Source organism: Mytilus galloprovincialis, chromosome 2 (genome assembly GCF_965363235.1).
Source record: "Mytilus galloprovincialis chromosome 2, xbMytGall1.hap1.1, whole genome shotgun sequence".
Lineage (NCBI taxonomy): Eukaryota > Metazoa > Mollusca > Bivalvia > Mytilida > Mytilidae > Mytilus > Mytilus galloprovincialis.
In genome coordinates, this window is record NC_134839.1 from 112,300,376 (window position 1) to 112,320,605 (window position 20,230).

Sequence of the window (20,230 nt, forward strand, 5' to 3'; positions counted from 1 at the left end):
GTCAGTGTTTAGTTTAAAGGTCATAAACCACAAATTTGAACACAACTCAAAAACAGGATAAGAATGAAATGGTTTCCCTTAAAATCTAAAATAAAATAAAGAACTGCATCAATCGGACAAACTGTCATTATTATTCCTAAAAAGAATTCATAAACTGTGGTTAAAGGGTGAAGACATTTTTTAGCATTAGAGTTTGGTGGATACGTGCTGTTTTAGAACTACTGACAAAGTACAATGTTGTCTACATGCTGTTGGACATTACAAACAAAGGGAGACCATGCTGTTACATACTTCCTCTTTTATCACCACTTTTCTCTCTCTCAACTGAGCAACATTTCTAAATAAGGGAATTACATATTAACTATTAAAAAAGAGTGTATATCCTTTCATAAAAAAACAATAATAACATCATTAAAACCTTAAAAACATTAAAAATATATGTATATTTCATTGCAAATGACTTAGAAAATCATGAAAAAGCCATAACCGATATGGAAAGACACAACAACTATGTTTTCCTTTAAGATCCTTCACCAACGGATGTTAAGTTATGCAAAGGAGTCATACTTTCAAAACACCCAAAGGGCAGGATTATAAATATTTTTTTATCTGGATATTTTATTGTTTTTTTAATTCAGTTGTAGTTGATAGAGTAAAGAGATATGAGGGAATTTTAATAAAGGTAAATTAACTCATTATTGAGTAGTCTTTAAATGGATATAGGAAGATGTGGTATAAGTGCCAAGAGACAACTCTCCATCCAAGTAACAATTTATAAAAGTAAACCATTATAGGTCAAGGTACAGCCTTCAAGTATATAAGATCCCTTCTGCTCACATTTATATCATTTTTTGTGTACACTACATAAACCTACAATGTTGATCAACTAGTAGAAATAAACAAAGAATCTGCATTTTTTAATACTTTATAATTTTAAGTAATCTGCATTTATTAGATCTTCAGAATGCTCCCCCAAAAAGTCAGCTAAATTATTGAAAGCATGTGGACCTATTCAATGCTGTGTGTTAAATATCAAATAATTGTCTCTAAATCAATGTGATAGGCAGCACATATTCCTATATTGGACCTTGATTATGAGACCATGGGACTCTCTCTTTACAAATAACAACTACTTTTCGTGGGATTTGTTCAGTCTGTAAGATTTTGTAAACTATGTAATGATGACATTGTTGAGTATGAAATTCATTTTCTCCTTCAATGTCGATCACTTAAAACTGAAAGGTCCATTTACTAATTTTAAAACTTTAAATGACCAATCTAAATTTGTATGGTTGATGTCAAATGAAGATACATTTGTTAATAACATAATGATTAAGTTAATAGATAATTTAATAAAGATTAGAAGAGTAAAATTAAGTAATAAAACATGAGAAGCCCACAGCCCTTCTTCTCACTATACAAAGGTACTGATTGCGTTCACTCACTCATTATTTTTGAGAAAATATACTGTATTTGTTGTCTCCCTTCTCTTATATAGTTTTAGTTTTATTGTCATGTATTGTAATTTCAAATAGTTCAATGATAAAAATCACCACAATGATTTGTACACTTTAATTTAAACTGTAATTGTACTGCTCCTCGGGGCGTCTTGACAAATACAAATTGTTGTTGTTGTTGTTCTTGTAAGAGGTTACCAGTTTTTAGGGTAAGGAATGTTACAATGATAAGTCATAAAGGACCTTGAAGTTTATACATTGACTTTATACTATATTCACCTGATTTCTGGCATTGGCTCCTTCAGTGACAAGAATTTCTAAACAGATCCCACCATGTGTTGATGAGGCTGCATAATGTAAGGGAGTCTGAAAATAAAGAAATATTGTCAATTCTGTCAGAATTAGTAATTAAAAAAAAATAATCCAGTCTTTACTATGACCAGGCAACAGAATGAACATTTTCATAAACAGCATAATAAAATATTTTAGTTGCAAAATCATTAATTTCTAAAATTGTCATTTATAAAGTTTTCCTTCAATATATTGATTTATTAATGTTAAAAGAATGTTGTTAGACTCACCAGGCCTCTGTGATTACAAGCATTAATGGAAGCTCCATAACTCAGTAGTTCAGTAACAACAACATCCTGCCCATTCAGACAGGCTATGTGAAGTGCTGTGTTACCATGGATATTAACTGCATCATATTCTACACCCAGTTCTAACAACAGCTTGACCACACTGACTTGTCCACTGGCTGCAGCAGCATGTAAAGGTGTGTACATCTGGAATATAATAATATTAAAGCTTGACAGTTGGATAATTATTGTTTACAAGGAGAGTAACTATCTTTGTAATGATCAAAATACATTCTCTTAATTCATCCATGATTAAGATAACTTTATTAGTCGTTTCCTCCATAAAAATTATCAGATACATGTTAACCCAATTCAATGAACAATTAGCCCGTAAGATTAGTTGTGAAAAATTTGTTATCAGACTGTGTTGACATGTAAATTTAATCCAAATCAATAAACAGTTGCTGTACGAAAAATACTTAGGAAAGTAAGAAGTCATCATTAATTACATGCAAAATTTAAAAATTCAAATGCTTCTTTGCTTTTCAAACTTTTGTACACCTGATGAAGTTTGTTCCAGTAACAAGTATTGTATACACAAAATTCAAATCATATGTTCTTTAAAGTTACCATCAATATTGTTAAATAGCATAATTTAAACAGAGATTTTTTTTGGCTAAAATCAAGTCTTCTTACTTTAAATGACAAAAAGTAGAAACATAAAATTACGATAGCATATGAGCCACCACTGGAACATCATAAAACAAACAAGAGTGCACACGCTGAAATGTCTCGCCTTCTTTACTAATCATTGATATTATGTTGATACTCCTAAATATAAAGCTTTATTACGACTGTCACATAAACTTAACATGAACCATGAAAATGAGGTCAAGGTCAGTTGAACCATATGCCAGGCAGACATGTACAGCTAACAATGCTTCCATACACCAAATATAGTTGACCTATTGCTTACAGTTTAAGAAAATAGGCCAAAAAACAAAAAACTTAACACTGAGCAATGAACCCTGAAAACCAGGTCAAGGTCAAATAAAACCTGCAGGACTGACATATAGATCATAAAATATTTCCATACACCAAATATAGTTGACCTATGACATATAGTATTAGATAAAAAAACCAAAACTCAAACAAGAGGCTCTCAAGAGCCTGAATCGCTCACCTGAATTTTTTTGGTTTAATGTCTCATCAATGATTATTTTGGCTTTTCAATTTATTTAAATGTTCTTTGAATCGTCCTATTTTCTTCAAAAGCAAAAAAAAATAATTTTCTCCTATGTTCTATTTTAGCCATAGGAGCTATGTTTCTTGACATACAAGGAAATGAAATATAAAATTTATACTAGATACTCTGAAACTCTGAAACTCATTTAGCCTAAGTTTGGCTGAAATTGATACAGCAGTTTCATAAGAGAAGATTTTTTAAAGTAAGTCAACATGATGAACAAATTGTGAAAAAAGTCTTTAAAGGGCAATAACTCCTAAAGAGGTCAATTAACAATTTTGGTCAAATTGACTTATTTGTAGATCTTACTTTGCTGATCATATTTGCTGTTTACAGTTTATCTTTATCTATAATAATATTCAAGATAATGACCAAAAACTGCAAAATTTCCTTAAAATTACCAAGTAAGTGGCAGCAACCCAACAATTGGATGTTTGATTCATCTGAAAATTTCAGGGCTGATAGATATTGACCTAATGAACATTTTTACTCCATGTCAGATTTGCTCTTAATGCTTTCGTTTTTGAGATATAAGCCAAAAACTGCATTTGACCCCTATGTTCTATTTTAAGTAACAGCGGCCATGTTTTTTGACGGATCAAAAATCAAAGCACACACTTTGTGCAGGATAATCTAAGGAACAACCATGCTAAGTTTTAACCAAATCTATTAAGTAGTTTCAGAGGAGAAGATTTTTTAAAGTTAGCAAATATGATGAACAAATTGTGAAAAATTGTCATTAAAGGACAATAACCCCTTAAGGGGTCAATTGACAATTTTGGTCATATTAACTTATTTGTAGATCTTACTTTGCTGATCTTTTTTGCTGTTTACAGTTTATCTTTATCTATAATAATATTCAAGATAATGACCAAAAACTGCAAAATTTCCTTAAAATTACCAATTAAGTGGCAGCAACCCAACAACTGGATGTTTGATTCATCTGAAAATTTCAGGGCTGATAGATATTGACCTAATGAACATTTTTACTCCATGTCAGATTTGCTCTTAATGCTTTCGTTTTTGAGATATAAGCCAAAAACTGCATTTGACCCCTATGTTCTATTTTAAGTAACGGCGGCCATGTTTTTTGACGGATCAAAAATCAAAGCACACACTTTGTGCAGGATAATCTAAGGAACAACCATGCTAAGTTTTAACCAAATCCATTCAGTAGTTTCAGAGGAGAAGATTTTTTAAAGTTAGCAAATATGATGAACAAATTGTGAAAAATTGTCATTAAAGGACAATAACCCCTTAAGGGGTCAATTGACAATTTTGGTCATATTAACTTATTTGTAGATCTTACTTTGCTGATCTTTTTTGCTGTTTACAGTTTATCTTTATCTATAATAATATTCAAGATAATGACCAAAAACTGCAAAATTTCCTTAAAATTACCAATTAAGTGGCAGCAACCCAACAATGGTTTGTTTGATTCATCTGAAAATTTCAGGGCTGATAGATCTTGACCTAATGAACATTTTTACCCCATGTTAGATTTGCTCTAAATGCTTTCGTTTTTGAGATATAAGCCAAAAACTGCATTTGACCCCTATGTTCTATTTTAAGTAACGGCGGCCATGTTTTTTGACGGATCAAAAATCTAAGCGCACATTTTGTGCAGGATATACTAAGGAACAATCATGTTAAGTTTCATTCAAATCCATTCAGTAGTTTCAGAGGAGAAGATGTTTGAAAAATTGTTAACGACGACGACGGACGCCAAGTGATGAGAAAAGCTCACATGGCCTTTTAGGCCAGGTGAGCTAAAAACTTAACTTTGACCACTGAACCATGAAAATGAGGTCAAGGTCAGATGACATCTGCCCACTAGACATGTACACCTTACAATCATTCCATACAACAAATATAGTAAACCTATTGCATAAAGTATGAGAAAAACAGACCAAAACACAACAAGAGGCTCTCAAGAGCCTGAATCGCTCACCTGGTAAACAATGCCTTATCGAACATATTGAACCATGCCAGGCAAACATGTATTCGTCTGAAAATTTCAGGGCTGATAGATAATGACCTAATGAACATTTTTACCCCCATGTCAGATTGCTCTAAATGCTTTCGTTTTTGAGATATAAGCCAAAAACTGCATTTGACCCCTATGTTCTATTTAAAGTAAGGGCGGCCATGTTTTTTGACGGATCAAAAATCGAAGCACACACTTTGTGCAGGATAATCTAAGGAACTATCATGCTAAGTTTCATCCAAATCCATTCAGTAGTTTCAGAGGAGAAGATTATTTAAAGTTAGGAAATATGATGAACAAATTGTGAAAAATTGTCATTAAAGGACAATAACCCCTTAAGGGGTCAATTGACAATTTTGGTCATATTAACTTATTTGTAGATCTTACTTTGCTGATCATTTTTGCTGTTTACAGTTTATCTTTATCTATAATAATATTCAAGATAATGACCAAAAACTGCAAAATTTCCTTAAAATTACCAATTAAGTGGTAGCAACCCAACAATGGTTTGCTTGATTCGTCTGAAAATTTCAGGGCTGATAGATCTTGACCTAATGAACATTTTTACTCCATGTCAGATTTGCTCTTAATGCTTTCGTTTTTGAGATATAAGCCAAAAACTGCATTTGACCCCTATGTTCTATTTTAAGTAACGGCGGCCATGTTTTTTGACGGATCAAAAATCAAAGCACACACTTTGTGCAGGATAATCTAAGGAACAACCATGCTAAGTTTTAACCAAATCCATTCAGTAGTTTCAGAGGAGAAGATTTTTTAAAGTTAGCAAATATGATGAACAAATTGTGAAAAATTGTCATTAAAGGACAATAACCCCTTAAGGGGTCAATTGACAATTTTGGTCATATTAACTTATTTGTAGATCTTACTTTGCTGATCTTTTTTGCTGTTTACAGTTTATCTTTATCTATAATAATATTCAAGATAATGACCAAAAACTGCAAAATTTCCTTAAAATTACCAATTAAGTGGCAGCAACCCAACAATGGTTTGTTTGATTCATCTGAAAATTTCAGGGCTGATAGATCTTGACCTAATGAACATTTTTACCCCATGTTAGATTTGCTCTAAATGCTTTCGTTTTTGAGATATAAGCCAAAAACTGCATTTGACCCCTATGTTCTATTTTAAGTAACGGCGGCCATGTTTTTTGACGGATCAAAAATCTAAGCGCACATTTTGTGCAGGATATACTAAGGAACAATCATGTTAAGTTTCATTCAAATCCATTCAGTAGTTTCAGAGGAGAAGATGTTTGAAAAATTGTTAACGACGACGACGGACGCCAAGTGATGAGAAAAGCTCACATGGCCTTTTAGGCCAGGTGAGCTAAAAACTTAACTTTGACCACTGAACCATGAAAATGAGGTCAAGGTCAGATGACATCTGCCCACTAGACATGTACACCTTACAATCATTCCATACAACAAATATAGTAAACCTATTGCATAAAGTATGAGAAAAACAGACCAAAACACAACAAGAGGCTCTCAAGAGCCTGAATCGCTCACCTGGTAAACAATGCCTTATCGAACATATTGAACCATGCCAGGCAAACATGTATTCGTCTGAAAATTTCAGGGCTGATAGATAATGACCTAATGAACATTTTTACCCCCATGTCAGATTGCTCTAAATGCTTTCGTTTTTGAGATATAAGCCAAAAACTGCATTTGACCCCTATGTTCTATTTAAAGTAAGGGCGGCCATGTTTTTTGACGGATCAAAAATCGAAGCACACACTTTGTGCAGGATAATCTAAGGAACTATCATGCTAAGTTTCATCCAAATCCATTCAGTAGTTTCAGAGGAGAAGATTATTTAAAGTTAGGAAATATGATGAACAAATTGTGAAAAATTGTCATTAAAGGACAATAACCCCTTAAGGGGTCAATTGACAATTTTGGTCATATTAACTTATTTGTAGATCTTACTTTGCTGATCATTTTTGCTGTTTACAGTTTATCTTTATCTATAATAATATTCAAGATAATGACCAAAAACTGCAAAATTTCCTTAAAATTACCAATTAAGTGGTAGCAACCCAACAATGGTTTGTTTGATTCGTCTGAAAATTTCAGGGCTGATAGATCTTGACCTAATGAACATTTTTACCCCTGTCAGATTTGCTCTAAATGCTTTCGTTTTTGAGATATAAGCCAAAAACTGCATTTGACCCCTATGTTCTATTTAAAGTAAGGGCGGCCATGTTTTTTGACGGATCAAAAATCGAAGCACACACTTTGTGCAGGATAATCTAAGGAACTATCATGCTAAGTTTCATCCAAATCCATTCAGTAGTTTCAGAGGAGAAGATTTTTTAAAGTTAGCAAATATGATGAACAAATTGTGAAAAATTGTTATTAAAGGACATATACCCCTTAAGGGGTCAATTGACAATTTTGGTCATATTAACCTATTTGTAGATCTTACTTTGCTGATCATTTTTGCTGTTTACAGTTTATCTTCATCTATTATAATATTCAAGATAATGACCAAAAACTGCAAAATTTCCTTAAAATTACCAATTAAGTGGCAGCAACCCAACAATGGTTTGTTTGATTCATCTGAAAATTTCTGGGCTGATAGATCTTGACCTAATGAACATTTTTACCCCATGTCAGATTTGCTCTAAATGCTTCCGTTTTTGAGATATAAGCCAAAAACTGCATTTGACCCCTATGTTCTATTTTAAGGAACAGCGGCCATGTTTTTTGACGGATCAAAAATCGAAGCACACACTTTGTGCAGGATAATCTAAGGAACAATTGTTTTAAGTTTCATTCAAATCTATTCAGTAGTTTCAGAGGAGAAGATGTTTGAAAAATTGTTAACGACCACAGACTATCCCTATGTCGAGCTTTCTGCAACAAAAGTTGCAGGCTCGACAACAAAAACTAGGTGAAGTTAAGGGTGGTTAATAGTACCTCATTAAACATACAGCATAGAGATGACCTCATGAATGACCATTGGTATTCCTTCACACATACACCAAAGAGATGTACACATGACTTTTTTTAATTCCTTAAAAAGTATGCCAATGATGAGTGTTAAAAAATTCAAACCTGTTTATCACGACAATTAAGTTCAGCGCCATGTTCCACCAGGATCTTTACAACTTCTACATGACCCATGTAAGCAGCCCAGTGGATTGCACGTCTATCTTTCTTATCAAAGGCATTAATAGTAGCACCTTTTTCTAACAATAATTTTGTCATCTAAAAACATACAAAATCATTATCAGAAATGAAAGAAAACTGTGCAAGTATCATCAAATTAAAATCCCACATCTTGAGATATAACTCAAATTGATCTGTTGGTTTTTATATATTTTTTGGAAGCTTTTCTGTTATGGAATGTAAAATTAAAAGCAAATAAATTGAAAATTTACAGTTACATGTATTTATATTTAGTATTTTTTGTGGAAAAAGCAATTGATAATCAGCGAAAATTAAAATGTTATTTTTTTGAGTCCATTAAAGCTCACTTGAGATAATTTAGTCTGGTTCTGTCTGCCCAGTCTAATACATTAACACAGTTTGGGAATTTATCTATGTTTGAAATATCTACTTATGGCTTCAGAAAGTATGATGAATCTGATTTTTACTACCTTGTAAGACACATTTAATTTACATTTGTAAGTGAAGCTATTTTATATCTTACAAACCTCTTTGTGTCCATTGAAGGCAGCATGATGTAGACTGGTCCTGCCTGCCCTGTCAGACACATTAACATTTGTCAAGGAAGGTACCAGTAATTCAGCACAGCGTACAGCATTGTTGGCAGCTGCCACGTGTAATGGCGTCTGCCAGTTTTTGTCTCTGGCATTTACATCTGCTTGGTGTCTTAACAACACTTGAACTGTTTCCTGTTCAGGTTAAAAAAGGTTAATTGTTAAAGTTGATACTTCAATAAAATTGCATGCATGTGGAAATTTTATACTATCACTAAAAATTATTTAAAATTGAAAACAAAATTTGACAAGAATCATTTTTCAGAGACATTGTCAGCTGCCTGGTAGTCTCTCCTGTATGTAAAGTGTGTATTCCATGGACACACAGGGTCATTAAATGGTATGTCCAGGCAGGACACACAAATGGTATGTCCAGACAGGACACACAAATGGAATGTCCAGACAGAAAATCATTAGTCAGACTGTGGTACACAGGTGTTATATAAAAAGAAGATGTGGTATGATTGCCAATGAGACAACTCTCCATAAGAGACCTCATGACACAGACTTTTAACAACAGTTTATTGAAAATCTGGATATGAATCAGTGACATAAATAATAACAAATCAGTCATCTTCCTCTATGATTCAAACTATTTAAATTACCTCTTTATGCCTGTAGATTTCTTTGTAGTTTTTGTCAAAATATATTGCTTAATTTGATAATCCAATAGCTGACTATTTTTACTTGATAAAACAATCATTTCAAGCAGAAAACACACTTTTAACTTTTAGTAAACAAACTTTCATATCTCCCTGGAAAATGAATGTTTAATATAAGAGCATTAACCTTGATAACCGTACATTGTAATCACTTACCTCAGATTTTGAACAGCATGCTCTGTGTAATGGAGTCAGCCATTTGTTATCCTTTGTATTTACCCTGGCTCCACTTTGTATGAGAAGATCTGCTATCTCACTCTCCCCACAAAAACAAGCGGAGTGTAATGGACTTCTTTTCTCAGAATCCTGCAAGGAGAGTTTATAAATTAAACAATAACAAGCGGAGTGCAATGGACTTCTTTTCTCAGAATCCTGCAAGGAGAGTTTACAAATTAAACAATAACAAGCGGAGTGTAATGGACTTCTTTTCTCAGAATCCTGCAAGGAGAGTTTATAAGTTAAACAATAACAAGCAGAGTGTAATGGACTTCTCTTCTCAGAATCCTGCAAAGAGAGTTTATAAGTTAAACAATAACAAGCAGAGTGTAATGGACTTCTCTTCTCAGAATCCTGCAAGGAGAGAGTTTATAAATTAAACAATAACAAGCGGAGTGTAATGGACTTCTCTTCTCAGAATCCTGCAAGGAGAGTTTATAAATTAAACAATAACAAGCAGAGTGTAATGGACTTCTTTTCTCAGAATCCTGCAAGGAGAGTTTATAAATTAAACAATAACAAGCGGAGTGTAATGGACTCCTTTTCTCAGAATCCTGCAAGGAGAGTTTATAAGTTAAACAATAACAAGCAGAGTGTAATGGACTTCTCTTCTTAGAATCCTGCAAGGAGAGAGTTTATAAGTTAAACAATAACAACCGGAGTGTAATGGACTTCTCTTCTCAGAATCCTGCAAGGAGAGTTTATAAATTAAACAATAACAAGCGGAGTGTAATGGACTTCTCTTCTCAGAATCCTGCAAGGAGAGTTTATAAATTAAACAATAACAAGCGGAGTGTAATGGACTTCTCTTCTCAGAATCCTGCAAGGAGAGTTTATAAATTAAACAATAACAAGCAGAGTGTAATGGACTTCTCTTCTCAGAATTCTGCAAGGAGAGTTTATAAATTAAACAATAACAAGCAGAGTGTAATGGACTTCTCTTCTCAGAATCCTGCAAGGAGAGTTTATAAATTAAACAATAACAAGCAGAGTGTAATGGACTTCTCTTCTCAGAATTCTGCAAGGAGAGTTTATGAATTAAACAATAACAAGCGGAGTGTAATGGACTTCTTTTCTCAGAATCCTGCAAGGAGAGTTTATAAATTAAACAATAACAAGCAGAGTGTAATGGACTTCTCTTCTCAGAATCCTGCAAGGAGAGTTTATAAATTAAACAATAACAAGCAGAGTGTAATGGACTCCTTTTCTCAGAATCCTGCAAGGAGAGTTTATAAATTAAACAATAACAAGCGGAGTGTAATGGACTCCTTTTCTCAGAATCCTGCAAGGAGAGAGTTTATAAGTTAAACAATAACAACCGGAGTGTAATGGACTTCTCTTCTCAGAATCCTGCAAGGAGAGTTTATAAGTTAAACAATAACAAGCAGAGTGTAATGGACTTCTCTTCTCAGAATCCTGCAAGGAGAGTTTATAAATTAAACAATAACAAGCGGAGTGTAATGGACTTCTCTTCTCAGAATCCTGCAAGGAGAGTTTATAAATTAAACAATAACAAGCAGAGTGTAATGGACTTCTCTTCTCAGAATCCTGCAAGGAGAGTTTATAAATTAAACAATAACAAGCGGAGTGTAATGGACTTCTCTTCTCAGAATCCTGCAAGGAGAGTTTATAAATTAAACAATAACAAGCAGAGTGTAATGGACTTCTCTTCTCAGAATTCTGCAAGGAGAGTTTATGAATTAAACAATAACAAGCGGAGTGTAATGGACTTCTTTTCTCAGAATCCTGCAAGGAGAGTTTATAAATTAAACAATAACAAGCAGAGTGTAATGGACTTCTCTTCTCAGAATCCTGCAAGGAGAGTTTATAAATTAAACAATAACAAGCAGAGTGTAATGGACTCCTTTTCTCAGAATCCTGCAAGGAGAGTTTATAAATTAAACAATAACAAGCGGAGTGTAATGGACTCCTTTTCTCAGAATCCTGCAAGGAGAGTTTATAAGTTAAACAATAACAAGCAGAGTGTAATGGACTTCTCTTCTTAGAATCCTGCAAGGAGAGAGTTTATAAGTTAAACAATAACAACCGGAGTGTAATGGACTTCTCTTCTCAGAATCCTGCAAGGAGAGTTTATAATTTAAACAATAACAAGCAGAGTGTAATGGACTTCTCTTCTCAGAATCCTGCAAGGAGAGTTTATAAATTAAACAATAACAAGCAGAGTGTAATGGATTTCTCTTCTCAGAATTCTGCAAGGAGAGTTTATAAATTAAACAATAACAAGCAGAGTGTAATGGACTTCTCTTCTCAGAATCCTGCAAGGAGAGTTTATAAATAAAACAATAACAAGCGGAGTGTAATGGACTTCTCTTCTCAGAATCCTCCAAGGAGAGTTTATAAGTTAAACAATAACAAGCGGAGTGTAATGGACTTCTTTTCTCAGAATCCTGCAAGGAGAGTTTATAAATTAAACAATAACAAGCGGAGTGTAATGGACTTCTCTTCTCAGAATCCTGCAAGGAGAGTTTATAAATTAAACAATAACAAGCGGAGTGTAATGGACTTCTTTTCTCAGAATCCTGCAAGGAGAGTTTATAAATTAAACAATAACAAGCGGAGTGTAATGGACTTCTCTTCTCAGAATCCTGCAATGAGAGTTTATAAATTAAACAATAACAAGCGGAGTGTAATGGACTTCTCTTCTCAGAATCCTGCAAGGAGAGTTTATAAATTAAACAATAACAAGCAGAGTGTAATGGACTTCTTTTCTCAGAATCCTGCAAGTAGAGAGTTTATAAATTAAACAATAACAAGCGGAGTGTAATGGACTTCTCTTCTCAGAATCCTGCAAGGAGAGTTTATAAATTAAACAATAACAAGCGGAGTGTAATGGACTTCTTTTCTCAGAATCCTGCAAGGAGAGAGTTTATAAATTAAACAATAACAAGCGAAGTGTAATGGACTTCTCTTCTCAGAATCCAGCAAGGAGAGTTTATAAATTAAACAATAACAAGCAGAGTGTAATGGACTTCTCTTCTCAGAATCCTGCAAGGAGAGTTTATAAATAAAACAATAACAAGCGGAGTGTAATGGACTTCTCTTCTCAGAATCCTGCAAGGAGAGTTTATAAGTTAAACAATAACAAGCGGAGTGTAATGGACTTCTTTTCTCAGAATCCTGCAAGGAGAGTTTATAAGTTAAACAATAACAAGCAGAGTGTAATGGACTTCTCTTCTCAGAATCCTCCAAGGAGAGTTTATAAGTTAAACAATAACAAGCAGAGTGTAATGGACTTCTTTTCTCAGAATCCTGCAAGGAGAGAGTTTTTAAATTAAACAATAACAAGCGGAGTGTAATGGACTTCTCTTCTCAGAATCCTGCAAGGAGAGTTTATAAATTAAAAAATAACAAGCAGAGTGTAATGGACTTCTTTTCTCAGAATCCTGCAAGTAGAGAGTTTATAAATTAAACAATAACAAGCGGAGTGTAATGGACTTCTCTTCTCAGAATCCTGCAAGGAGAGTTTATAAATTAAACAATAACAAGCGGAGTGTAATGGACTTCTCTTCTCAGAATCCTGCAGGGAGAGTTTATAAATTAAACAATAACAAGCAGAGTGTAATGGACTTCTTTTCTCAGAATCCTGCAAGGAGAGTTTATAAATTAAACAATAACAAGTGGAGTGTAATGGACTCCTTTTCTCAGAATCCTGCAAGGAGAGTTTATAAGTTAAACAATAACAAGCGGAGTGTAATGGACTTCTCTTCTTAGAATCCTGCAAGGAGAGAGTTTATAAGTTAAACAATAACAACCGGAGTGTAATGGACTTCTCTTCTCAGAATCCTGCAAGGAGAGTTTATAAATTAAACAATAACAAGCAGAGTGTAATGGACTTCTCTTCTCAGAATCCTGCAAGGAGAGTTTATAAGTTAAACAATAACAAGCAGAGTGTAATGGGACTTCTTTTCTCAGAATCCTGCAAGGAGAGTTTATAAATTAAACAATAACAAGCGGAGTGTAATGGACTTCTCTTCTCAGAATCCTGCAAGGAGAGTTTATAAATTAAACAATAACAAGCAGAGTGTAATGGACTTCTCTTCTCAGAATTCTGCAAGGAGAGTTTATAAATTAAACAATAACAAGCAGAGTGTAATGGACTTCTCTTCTCAGAATCCTGCAAGGAGAGTTTATAAATTAAACAATAACAAGCGGAGTGTAATGGACTTCTCTTCTCAGAATCCTGCAAGGAGAGTTTATAAATTAAACAATAACAAGCGGAGTGTAATGGACTTCTCTTCTCAGAATCCTGCAAGGAGAGTTTATAAATTAAACAATAACAAGCAGAGTGTAATGGACTTCTGTTCTCAGAATCCTGCAAGTAGAGAGTTTATAAATTAAACAATAACAAGCGGAGTGTAATGGACTTTTCTTCTCAGAATCCTGCAAGGAGAGTTTATAAATTAAACAATAACAAGCAGAGTGTAATGGACTTCTCTTCTCAGAATCCTGCAAGGAGAGTTTATAAGTTAAACAATAACAAGCAGAGTGTAATGGGACTTCTTTTCTCAGAATCCTGCAAGGAGAGTTTATAAATTAAACAATAACAAGCGGAGTGTAATGGACTTCTCTTCTAAGAATCCTGCAAGGAGAGTTTATAAATTAAACAATAACAAGCAGAGTGTAATGGACTTCTCTTCTCAGAATTCTGCAAGGAGAGTTTATAAATTAAACAATAACAAGCAGAGTGTAATGGACTTCTCTTCTCAGAATCCTGCAAGGAGAGTTTATAAATTAAACAATAACAAGCAGAGTGTAATGGACTTCTCTTCTCAGAATCCTGCAAGGAGAGTTTATAAATTAAACAATAACAAGCGGAGTGTAATGGACTTCTTTTCTCAGAATCCTGCAAGGAGAGTTTATAAATTAAATCTTTAAGATAGCTATTCCATAAAACTACAATTTTATGCTTGCAATTTCTTACTCATTTTCATTACAATGATAAGTGTATTCTCTATATTGTAAAACGATAATTAATCTGATCTATAACTTGAAAATTGCAGTCATAAAAATCTAACATATTAAATTTATTTCAATCAAGGACTTTAGATTAAAATTATAATATGAAGCAAACCTGGTAGTTAACATCCTCTTTCTTGTATAACAATGCTCGTACTTCATCTGGATCACCATGGTAACAAGCCTGCACTAATGGAGGCTGTAAAGAGAGAAGTTAGTTTATCTTCAATTACATTAAATATTTCTGAGGTTTTACAGATAAATCCATCTTCTTAACCTTTGACATAAATGAAATTTACTTATTTCCATCTCAGATTAATTAAAATTGAATCAAATATTAGGATTGCAATATCATAGAGTGCTAAGCTCTTGAAATCTATTTTTACTGCTTTTGCTCCTTAAATCTTGGAACAAAGATTTCTTTGTATAAACAAAACTACTTTTTGTGTATAAATCCCAGTAAATGAGTACACACATATATTTTCAGCACATGTTGTTTCCTGTTCTGTAATCAATGCATTTCACAGGCTGTGAGACAAAATGAGAACTAGTTCAGAGAAAATGAACATCACACTATCATGACTATACTTTAAACTAAATCAATCTTGAAAAAACAAAAAATCATATTTCAAAATCTTTCAAATGATGATAAAAGTATTTTCTGCAGCTTTTGAAAATGGCAGGGTATTTTTTTCAATTTTTTGATTGGCTTCACTTAAGGGCAACCTTTACACAGAGGACTACACTTTTAAGACATTCTTATAGTCCTAGTTTATATGGATAGACATAATATTTTAATTAAATATATCATTATTTCATGTGTATTGGTTAGAAATAAAGATAAAATGTATGTACAATGTATATTAGCATTATTATGTTGTTAATTTAATTCTCTTTTTGTATAATAAAATCATCATTCTAGACTAAGGTAATAAAACTTGATTATGTTGATTGTACAACTGCTTCATTTTTATCAATAACTCCAATTATAAACTTTAATACTGGATCACTGAGACTGATGATCTAAGGATGTTGTGAAAGTGGACCTAAGCATGTGCATTGCATTTAAGATGCACAATAGTGCTAAATACCTTTAGGATCACACAAGTTTATGCTATTAAATCAAAGTTTCATTGAATCAAAACTGTACAAATGCATTGTTAATACACCGCCATTACTGGACATCACACAGGTTCCCGTAAATTTTTCCAATCATAGTACAAAATATCTGACGCCACAATGGAAAAGTGATTGTTGTATGTCCAGTGATTTTCCTAGTGTTTAGAGGAAGGGGCCTAGGGCCCATGCATTTGGGAATAAAAGTAAGTGAAATGTTGGATTTGAGGAAAATGTATTAGTTCATTTATACTGATAGCACACAGCATCAGCCATGTGCAACTTGGAAATGGGGGGTGTGGGGACATGGTCCCCAAATTATTTTGAAAAACTATGTGCAAAATCCTGAATTTTGAGAAGGAATAAGTTATAATTGCATGATATGCAAACAAGATTGAAGAGATTTGTAAACAAAATACCACATAATTTACAACACCAACAAATTTCTCTTTGGAATAGGGGCCATAATTCGCACCCAAATATGAGCATTGGAAAATCACTGTATGACATCAATAGTTCAAGCGGGAAAGGTTCTCGGGTCAGACGGGAATAACAGTAAGGTGTATTAACACAACATGCCTATGCTGCTCTATTAATACACCTTATCGCTATTTGTCCGCCATTGCTGGATATCACACAGGTTCCCGTAAAATGTTGACGTTATAAAACAAAATATCTGAAGCTACAATGGAAAAGTGATTGTTATTGACGTCAAAAGTTCAAGCGGCCGGGTCAGCCGGGATTAGCGATAAGGTGTATTGGGAGTAAAGTGACTGTGTATTATCATCTTAACCTTGAAGGAAAATTAGTTGGATTGGAAATCATGAATAGCACCACAAGATTTCCTTTTGAGCTGTTTATGTCTGCAAATAATTAAAACGAACACACAAGTATTGAAGTACTTTTATATATAACACTGTAGCTATCTAAATGATGGAATAAATAAAGCCGACTTTGTCAAGAGGCGGATATTTTAAGTTTGGCAGTTTGTGTGAGTCAGACAGGATCAAATTTGTTTAAAATTATGAATGGGGATTAGATGTTATTTTTCTAACCGTCAACCACAACATAATATTTGCAACATATTTTATTATACTATGTAAACATCTGTACTTGAAAAAAGGGAGCGGGTGTCTTTACTACCTGTATGAACACCTCTCACGTGTTTACAAATTTCAAAAAGCAATAAAACTAAATGCAAATTAACCTCGTCTTCCAGTTGCAACAAAACTAGAGTCCCTAGTTTCATTTGATAGCTTTATTTACTGCATGAGGTCTAATAAATGTCAGTAAGAAAACTTTTTCCACAATGACAGGAAGAAAATTCACCCCTAAGTCGCCATGTTTGTAACATTCCGCAGTAACGATAGGTCAATTGTAACATGTGACTGTGCTGCTTCCGCTGGGTTTAAAAATAGGTCAACCATATTTTTACAGTAGTTAGTTCCCTTTCTGTTTGGTTCAAAAGTGATAGCTTTTTAAAAAGCTTTCCATCTCTGGACCTATTTGAATAAAATGTGTTTTTAAAATAACCCAAGAAAGCATAATTTGTAGTTATTTCAATAAAAATGCTATGTTATACATACTTTTTATGATCTTCACATGTGGTTATCCCAATAAAAGATAGAAGGTTTATTTGATGATAAAAATGAAGATATATGTTCAGCTCCTTAATGAATTTTAATTTCGAAACTATTATTTTCCATTTACCTTTATGAAGATATTGAATAAAACATCGACATTCCTGCCAAATCGTAAATATGCCATAATGATTGTAATATATAATGTAGCAGTGTAGTATCACTTGATAATATGTAATCAAGTAAACCGCGCCAGTACACTGTCGTTTTTGTTTTTGTTGAAAAGTTTACCATAACGAATACAAATGTTTTATTTTGATTCGTTTCACATATACCAGTACAAACTTATGCTTTTGAGAGCTTTATACTGAACATAACATGAAGGTTTATGACCACTTCTGAAGCCACTTGACAAATGAATTACGAAATTTTTGAACTGCAAAAGAAACAAATCAACAAAGATAATGAATAATAGGGTTGGGCATTTTTTTTTTAACATATACCAAGACGAAACTTTCTGCAAAGCATTTTTATTTATTGTTTCATTGCATTTAATAGAAAAAGGGGATTTTGTGACAAATGTTTGTAGAAAATCCACAGACTTTAATACAGAGAATTTTGTTATAAAATTCAGAGCATAAATTACTTACTTGATTTTCTATGATATGCTAGCGTTTATAATTTGCAAAAAGTCCTAAACAAACTTTAAATTCCAAAACACCTCGTGATGAGTCACGAAAGTCGAGCTCACCCTAAAAGGTGTACTTGAATTGGTCCATATTTATATTTAATTTCACCAATATCTAAACTAATAAACTTGTTTTTAAAGGAAATCATTGCTAGTACTGCATGCAGTAATACCCTATCAAGCACCGAATTGCGAAATATGAGCGTACAAGGGGAAAGGCTGCGGATTTTCTATAAAATTTCCATATGTTTAGCATTGAGACAACACAAGGGTACATAATCCTCAAGACACGGAGCATGTAGATAAGATAGGGCTAGGGTTAACATTAACTATGCCAGAGCCACATTTGATGGTTAATCGATTATGTTAAGTATGATGTGTGATATAACTTTTATCATATATTTAGTTTTATATACAAATAAGAAGATACGTTAGTTAGCTTATCATATAATACCTTAAGGATTATGTACCCTTCTGTTAATACAATGCTAAACATATAGACATTTTATAGAAAACCCACAGCCTTTGTCCTTTTACTCTCATATTTGGCAATTTGATGACTAGATATAGGATTACTGCATGCAATGCTAGCATTGATTTCCTTAAAACAAGTTTATTAATGTAGTTATTGGTTAAAATAAATAAAAATATGGACCAAATCAAGTACACTTTTTAGGGTGCGCTCGACTTTAGTGACTCAGCACGAGGTATTTTGGAATTAACAGGTTGGTTAGAACTTTTTGTAAAAAATAAACACTAGCACATCATAGAAAAGCAAGTAAGTAATCTATGTTTCAAAATTTTTAACCAAAATCTCTGTATTAAAAGCTGTGGATTTTCTATAAAAATCTTGTTTTATTTACCAGAAAGTACTCTTTTTCTAATAAATGCAATGAAACAGTAAATAATAATGCTTTCCATCAAGTTTCCCCGTAGTATATGTACAAAATAGCCTATCTCTATTATTCATCATATCTGTAGTTTTGATACAATTGATGTTTGAAAAATTCGTACAAAAAAGGCTACAGAAGGGGTCATAAACCTTAAATACAGTGTTTCCACTGCTCAGATGGTTCCATCATCGGGTGGACCCCCTTTCCACGACTGTTTCGGCGCTGTCCACGACAATCTCCAAGGGTGCGCCGACTGAGTTGATCAGACTCAGCCAGGAACCAGCTAGCTCTTCCACTGCTCTTCTCTCTTCCTCCATACCCAAACCAGAAGCTTCCTCTGCCTGTTTCCCAACTTTTCCAACCAAGCTCCTTCTTACTTATCCAGTTAGTTCTAAGGACCCAAAGGCTCTCCTCAATGTTTGCGAAACAAAGCCTCTACAGCCTACCTCCACTTGAAAAAAAAAAACATGTCTTCCAATTCTTCTCTTGGATTTCTGTTACCAACCCCTGGTACTTAGCAAACTTTCTCTCATTGGCTTCTTCCAGCTTTGTTTCCCATGGCACTGTTAGCTCTACAAGAATGACCTTTCTGCTGATTCTGTACCACAGTACAATGTCTGGTCGGAGGTTTGTTGTTATAATCTCTCTTGGGAAGGTGGTTTTCCCCCAACGTCGGCTTGCACCTCCCAGTCATTCGCTGTTGCTAGAATACCACTGACTTTGCTGTATGTGTTTTTTGATGACTCTCCGCCTGCTTTGATGAAGTTGATGAACTTTGACCCCTTCTCAATCTTAGTCTTCTTTCTTCTCTGTGTGTCCAAGACTGCTGCTATTTCTCGAAGTACTTGCTCATGACGCCATGTGTATCTACCATCCTTCAAAGCTGTCCTGCAAGATGACAAAACATGTTCTAGGTTTGCTGGCTTACCGCACAACTTACAATCAGTTTCCACATTGTAAGGTTTGTGGGTGTTGGTAGTACGTCGTACACTGATCTTAGTAAGAAGCTTATCTTCTAGCCGTCCATTCTCCACATCTCACGCCAATTGATCTTTCTTGGTCTTGCCATTTCCCATTTC

General features: G+C 33.7%; 1 protein-coding gene across 4 annotated transcripts in view; it reads right to left on the reverse strand.

Annotated features, from left to right (window-relative positions):
- Nucleotides 1–17,359, reverse strand: part of LOC143065407 (serine/threonine-protein phosphatase 6 regulatory ankyrin repeat subunit C-like) — a 43,992-nt gene extending 26,633 nt beyond the window's left edge. For 2 of the 4 annotated variants that reach the window (XR_012975465.1, XM_076238958.1), the window contains exons 1-7: nucleotides 17,198–17,357; nucleotides 14,990–15,073; nucleotides 9,838–9,987; nucleotides 8,954–9,154; nucleotides 8,352–8,504; nucleotides 2,039–2,242; nucleotides 1,737–1,823 (exon numbers count right to left, since the gene is read on the reverse strand). Coding sequence is in view for 3 of the 4 variants with exons in the window: in XM_076238958.1 (XP_076095073.1) it covers nucleotides 1,737–1,823; nucleotides 2,039–2,242; nucleotides 8,352–8,504; nucleotides 8,954–9,154; nucleotides 9,838–9,987; nucleotides 14,990–15,073; nucleotides 17,198–17,239 (921 nt within the window). In the remaining variant the exon portion in view is untranslated. Of the gene's footprint in view, nucleotides 1–1,736; nucleotides 1,824–2,038; nucleotides 2,243–8,351; nucleotides 8,505–8,953; nucleotides 9,155–9,837; nucleotides 9,988–14,989; nucleotides 15,074–17,197 lie in introns of all 4 variants that reach the window. The other 2 variants (XM_076238959.1, XM_076238961.1) reach the window with 1 other exon arrangement.
- Between the last annotated feature and the right edge of the window lie 2,871 nt (nucleotides 17,360–20,230).